The 7,145-nt window shown below is 28.6% G+C and overlaps 1 protein-coding gene across 1 annotated transcript; it reads left to right on the top strand.

The window, feature by feature from the left end:
- Positions 1-2,338: 2,338 nt before the first annotated feature.
- LOC145014494 (aspartyl protease family protein At5g10770-like) lies at positions 2,339-6,853 on the top strand. Its single transcript, XM_078972876.1, has 2 exons — positions 2,339-2,540; positions 5,391-6,853. Exons 1-2 carry the CDS (start codon positions 2,372-2,374, stop codon positions 6,650-6,652), a joined length of 1,431 nt encoding a protein of 476 aa, XP_078829002.1. The 5' UTR covers positions 2,339-2,371; the 3' UTR covers positions 6,653-6,853.
- The last annotated feature ends 292 nt before the right edge of the window (positions 6,854-7,145 follow it).

Genomic DNA, 7,145 nt, shown 5'->3' with positions numbered 1-7,145 from the left:
TATAATGCACGCACATGTACCGGATTATAACAAAACTCACTTCCTTTTTTTCATTTAAATTTTTTTAGGCCAAGTTTTTTATCGAAAAAAAAAATCCGAACATACCGTTGTTCACGATTTTTCGTCCTCTTTCCATAGAGATCGATGATGATATATCAAAAAATGATTTTTTTTTCGAAAAAAAACCCACTTAATTTTCTTATTTTTTTCAATATTTAAGCTTTTTTTATATAAAAAAACTAGTTATTCAAAAAAATATTAATTTTTTGTACTCTATTAATAAACATCAACACCGATTAAAAAAAACCCTCGAACAGTGTAGATTCACAGTGTGAATCTAAACTGTAAATATTTCAATTTTGTGAATCTGAGAATGTTCACAAAAAAAAAAAAAACCTCGATCAGTGTAGATTCACATTGTGAATCTAAACTGTAAATATTTCAAATTTTAACATTCACAATGTGAAAAAACTCCGATCAGTTTAGATTCACACTGTGAATCTGATTTATTATTATACACACTGTGAATTTGAGGAGGTTCACAATGTGAATCAGAACATGTTTACAATATGAATCTGAACAAGTTCACAACGTGAATATGAATTGAAAAACCTTTTTTTTTTAAATTTTTTTATTATTATTTTTAATATGAATATGAATCTATGTTTAAAAAGTAAAAAAAATGAATTTTGATATATTTATTAAGTTTTTTCTATAAAAAATAGACCTTAACTTTTTTCATTAAACAAAATGAAGTGAGTTTTTTTCGAAAAAAAAAATTGTTTTTTTATATATCATTATAGATCTCTATGGAAAGAAGACGTAAAATCGTGAACAACGGTATATTCGGGGGGGGGGGGGGGGGGGGTGTGATAAAAAACATTGCCTAAAAAATATTTTAAACGAAAAAAAGTGGTGAGTTTTTTTTTTGTAAAAGGTTGATTTTTTGGTATAATCCGGTATGTGTGCATCCAATGTAAAAGTGTACATCTATTTTTTTTGGCCGTTGATCGTTATGATTTCCGATGCTTACGATTGGTTCCTTGGTTTCTTGGTTAGTTATGGTTCTCTATTGAACCTCACCATATATATATATATATATATATATATATATATATATATATATATATATATATATATATATATATATATATATATATAGTTAGGTTCATGTGAGACGACCTAATTTTGTGAGATCGTGAGACTCATTTTTTTATTATTGTTATTTATTTTTATTTTTTTTAGTTAATTCAAGTTCCGAAAATAATATTTTAAAAAAAGAATTTTTTTGATTTTTCCATTTATTTTGCATTTTAAAATTATTTTTTAGAATATGTACAGTGCAATATTCTATTAGAATATTTCACGTATTTAAAAAAAAAACGGGATTTTTTTTCTTTCTTTTAGTTAATTCAAGTTCCGAAAATAATATTTAAAAAAAAAATTTTTAGATTTTTCCATTTATTTTTCATTTTAAAATTATTTTTTAGAATATATCAGTGTAATATTCTATCAGAATATTTCACGTATTTTAAAAAAAAAAGATTTTTTTATTTTTATTTTTTTTATTTTTAGTTAATTCAAGTTCTGAAAATAATATTTAAAAAAAGAATTTTTGGATTTTTCTATTTATTTTGCATGTTAAAATTATTTTTAGATTTGGTTTCACGGTCTCACAAAATTAAAATGGTCTTAAATGAACCTGAACACACACACACACACACACACATATATATATATATATATATATATATATATATATATATATATATATATATATATATATATATATATATATATATATATATATATATATATATATATATATATGATGAGTATTGTAGTGGATGCGATGTGGATGGACGGAATGGTTAAAATTTCTTTGCTTCTAGTATGCAGCATGTCTAATTAGCTACTTTTCAATGTTTGTTTTATGACTTGATTGATATTTTCTAATAATTTATACAACATGTAAGAAAATACTCCACAACAAATTAAAATATCGTTCCGTACAAAGTCCATCACTATTTTGAGTCTTTTCATAATAGTCGATGTTTCTTTTATTTTATTAAATAGTCAGCATAATCTATATAAATAAACATTGCCTCGGAAATAACCAAAGAAAAATATATATACTATAATTGATCACAAATATAGCGAACCAACCCTTCATCATATGACAACCAAATAGAGTGTCATATTTTAATAAATATGTTGTTAGTATTCCACGATATAATGAACTATAATATATGGATTTTTTTAATATTTTATAAAAAAATATGGGACGACTTTAGAAGATACTTTGAAGAATAAGGTCATATAGATTGGCTATAAATAATGGTGAGTGAGTGTAGGAAAAGCATTAGGAAAAATGACACCATCAAATTCTCTCGTTTTGGTGCTTTCATATTCCTTTCTCTTCTTTATAGTTATTGCAAGAGAAGGCCATACTTTGGACCGAAGCAATGAAGCCCACCACTACCACACCCTTGAACTAAGCTCTTTCCTACCATCCTCCATTTGTATCCCTCCCACTAAAGGTTGGTATTTTTCCAGCAACCATTTTTTCTCTATAGATATATGTATGTTGTATGTATCCTCTCTCTCTCTCTCTCTCTCTCTATATATATATATATATATATATATATATATATATATATATATATATATATATATATATATATATATATATATATATATATATATATATATATATATATATATATATATATATATATATATATATATATATATATATATATGAGTGTGTGTGTGCGAAAATACTCAAACGTGAACGTAAAAAACGTTAAGAATAGGATAATAAATATCAATTACCATGTTTTGACATTTTATTTTATTGAAAATCTCTGAATATATTAGAATTCATAAAATTTTATCCTTTATAAATAAATGTTCATATGGATATAATTACTTAATATAAATGCAATTTTTTTTTTATATGTGCTCTCGTGATATGCTTTATTTAAAATTTTACGATATTCCAATGTTTATAACACCATATATAGATGCATATATATAACAACGTATATAATTTTTTAAGAGTTAAGGGTCCTGTATGTTATCTTGATTTTTGTTTATTGTTAAGGTTCTCCTGTATGCTATATTTGTGTTGAAACATATCACAATTGTACCATAAAGCCCAAAAAAGTATAAGTAAAAACCTAGGCTTTATTTGTGTGTATATGAAATTACAATGAGAACTTTTGAATTATTCTTTTTAACGACTCGTGCATACTACTATACTTCTAAACTATAGATTTTATATCAAAAAGAGTTAAACTCTCAACCTTAATTTTCTTCCTTATTCGTTAAAACCCTACGGAGTATAATAAAGGGGATTGTGATTGTTCAATTATATGCGTATATTTTTAATGCCTATTACAATTATTTTGTAAAAGTCGAGCTATATATACTCCTATTCTATTAAGTATTTAATAGTAAATATGATTAGAAAAAGTTCATTTAAGGCAATACACGTAAAACTAGATATAAAAGTTAATTTTCACAAAATAAATTAGAATGGATTCATAAATGGTCAATACTTTACTTATTAAAAAAATTTTATTAAGTATTTTCTATGTACTTATATTTAGAAATGAACAATCATAGATATGTAACCTACTTTAAATCACGTTCACGTTAGGTTCGTTGACAAACACGTCATTTTAATCTCTTTCGCAAGTCGCTTTCATGCAACAAATTAATAAAAAAAAGAAACGAATTGGACCCCAAGAGATAGGTAAGGTAACCACTACTAGTTGATTAATGGGACTTTGGGACCATGGATGTTCACACCAAATTATAAAATTCGTTGCCCACAAACTTTACATGTCTATATATTGTTTATGCTTCTACACGTCGAAACACATAAATATTACAACTTAACTATTATAGAATTCGGTATTCTCAAAGTTTTATGTTATGTGTACACTAAGATATATACTTGATTATTATTTAAGTATCTTAAATATGTGCAAACAAATTTTTTGTTTCTGCAATATTAATGTAATAATTATATTGATTAGAAGTGAATAATATCATAAAATAATTTAATAAAAGGGAAAAATTAAAGAAGTGTATTCGAAAATGAAATATCATTTCTATTTCTTCTAGAGGAAATAATGCGTAATGATTAGAAGATAAGCATCACTGAAACAGGATGCTTGGTGGGTTGTCATTTCACATGTATATTATTGTCAACATAATAAACTTAATTTAATTAATTAAATATTAACAGAAAATGTAAACAAGTTAATGTATAAGTTAGAGTTATTTTAGGATTTTTCTATCAAATTATACTGTATAAGATAAATAATAATTTTTATAAAGTAAGAAAATAAAAATATATACTAACTGAGACATTGATTGTATTAAAAAACAATACACACATCAATGTAAAATACATGTTTAGACACGGGATTTCATCTATAAAGTCATAAATCTTCCATAGTGGAATACACAAATAAAAGTTTAATTACATGTAGATTATATATATTGACGTTTCTAAAAGAAAAAAAAAAGTACGATAAACGCATGGCCAATAATATACTGTCAGTAGCCAAGTATGACAAAATTGTTTTGTGTTGTTCCTATGCTTTTTATTGCAGAATCACATGGAAATGGGTCTTCTTTTTATTGAGATAATAACTGAGGATTTTGTTTGATTTAGTTTTCTTCCGAATTATTTTTTTTTATAAGTCGACATCGAATCACAAGCGTACTGGAACCCAACAAAAACAGTAGACCATTGTTTTCTGATACCTAGTTTTATAATATCTTTTGTTATAAAATAAAATAATTTTTCTATATAATTCGTTAACCAATTCAAGTTGATATTAATTGTTCTTAATATAATAAGATGAAATTGACTTATTTAATTTAATAAATCATATTAAACTCGAGTTTACATTGAATTTGGCTTGACAACTTTCACAACCATTAAATAATTCATGTGTTTGCTAGACACAATTAAATCGAACTGATTAGATTGGTTGCGTAAAGTTTATGGTTCAAGAAGAGTAAGATACAATGTTCATGACATAAGATACAATTTAGGAGTCATTCTCAAATACTTTATTGATTACCAACAACATGTTTATACTTTTAATAAAAGTAACAATGATAATATGATATGCATCATCACGTATAGTTTTTTTGTACAAATACAATTCCAAACCATTAAAATTCTCCAAATACATTTTTATTTTCACAAGCCGATGTATTTGGAAAGATAATAATTAAATTATGAACTTTTATCAAATAAGACAAAATTTTAGGATTTAATCCATTCAATTATTCTGCAATTTAATTAAATTTTTTATTTTTTTTTATATAATCACTGACTAACAACATCTATATTCATCTTTCAGACGCGAAGAAAAAAGGATCATTGCAAGTGGTTCATAAACATGGACCATGTTCTACGATCAAAGAAGACATGGTCAAACCCTTAACAGTAGAAGAAATCTTCTCCCATGACCAGTCAAGAGTTGACTCAATCCACTCCAAGTTGACCACCATCACAACCACCGGAAAAAAAGACACGAAAACCTCCAAAGCCACCATCCCTGCAAAATCCGGCAGCACAATCGGCTCCGGCAACTACATAGTCACAGTCGGATTAGGCACACCAAAGAAAGACCTCTCACTCATTTTTGACACCGGCAGCGACCTAACATGGACCCAGTGTCAACCATGTGCTCGGTCGTGCTACAGCCAGCAAGAACCCATATTCACACCGTCGTCATCCACCTCATACACCAACATCTCATGCACTTCAACCGAGTGCTCCGGCCTCATCTCCGCCACCGGAAACACACCCGGTTGCAGCTCATCCACCTGCGTCTACGGAATCCAGTACGGTGATCAGTCCTTCTCAGTAGGGTTTTTCGGAACAGAGAAACTTACACTCACTTCAAAAGACATAATTGATAATTTCTATTTCGGGTGTGGCCAAAACAACCAAGGACTGTTCGGCGGCGCCGCCGGGTTGCTAGGTCTTGGTCGGGATAAGCTCTCGATTGTGTCACAGGCTGCTAAGAAATACGGGAAAGTCTTCTCGTATTGTCTCCCATCAAGGTCTAGCGCCACCGGTTTTTTGAACTTTGGAGGTGGCGGAGCTTCCACCGGAGTTAAGTACACACCGCTTTCTACCTCACAAGGGAGCTCCTTCTATGGGCTTGATCTTGAATACATAATTGTAGGTGGAAAAAAATTAGCAATAAGTCCGACTGTTTTTTCAACATCGGGGATGATTATAGACTCAGGAACAGTGATAACACGGCTACCACCCACGGCTTACTCGGCTCTAAGTACGGCATTTAAAGCACAGATGACACAATACCCATTGACTAAAGCATTATCTATACTTGACACATGTTACGATTTTAGTAAATTTAGTAGTGTTAAAATACCAAAGATAAGTATGGTTTGGGGTGGGAATACAATCGTGGATATTGCGGCTTCGGGGACACTTTATGCAAATGGGATTAGTCAAGTGTGTTTAGCTTTTGCTGCGAATGGGGATGATTCTGATCTTGCTATATTTGGGAATACTCAGCAGAAGACATTGGAGGTTGTGTATGATGTGAATGGAGGAAAGGTAGGATTTGGCAATGGAGGATGTGCTTGAATACAAAGCATAAAATAAATACAAAGGATACATGGTTTACAAAGGTTTAAAGATGCATTTTACATGAAGATTGTTGGAATAAGGTATACATGTAGGTTTTGTTGATTACCACTGCTTGATATCTAAGATTTATGCAACTAAATGTACATTATATAGCTTGCTATTGATTTCAATCGAACAGATATATAGTTGTCAAGATCATACATTATTATATTTGATTCACATGTAAAACAATGCAAATTAATCATGATAAATGTTTCCACATACAACCATTGTATTGCTGGATCAAGTTGTATAAAATGCTTCTATATGGTTTGCACATCATTCTTATCGTTTGTATGTTCGTGTGATGTACTTGAATGCATCGTTATGATCGTCAACTGCTATTTGTGGGTCCTTTTCATGAAGTGATAAGTTATTGTAAATAGTATCTCATGAGTTAGAATCATTTCCGAAGTTTTTGAAAACAATTGTTGATTAACTTTTTTCAGGA

Source organism: Lactuca saligna, chromosome 9 (genome assembly GCF_052625555.1).
Source record: "Lactuca saligna cultivar CGN05327 chromosome 9, ASM5262555v1, whole genome shotgun sequence".
Taxonomy (NCBI): Eukaryota; Viridiplantae; Streptophyta; class Magnoliopsida; order Asterales; family Asteraceae; genus Lactuca; species Lactuca saligna.
The sequence above is the reverse complement of the archived record's forward strand: the minus strand, read 5'-3'. Positions and strand labels throughout refer to the sequence as shown.

Coding starts and splice junctions, on each gene's coding strand:
- LOC145014494 (XM_078972876.1), top strand. CDS start 2,372: ATGACACCATCAAATTCTCTCGTTTTGGTGCTTTCATATTCCTTTCTC. Junction 2,541..5,390: donor TTGTATCCCTCCCACTAAAG/GTTGGTATTTTT, acceptor TTCATCTTTCAG/ACGCGAAGAAAAAAGGATCA.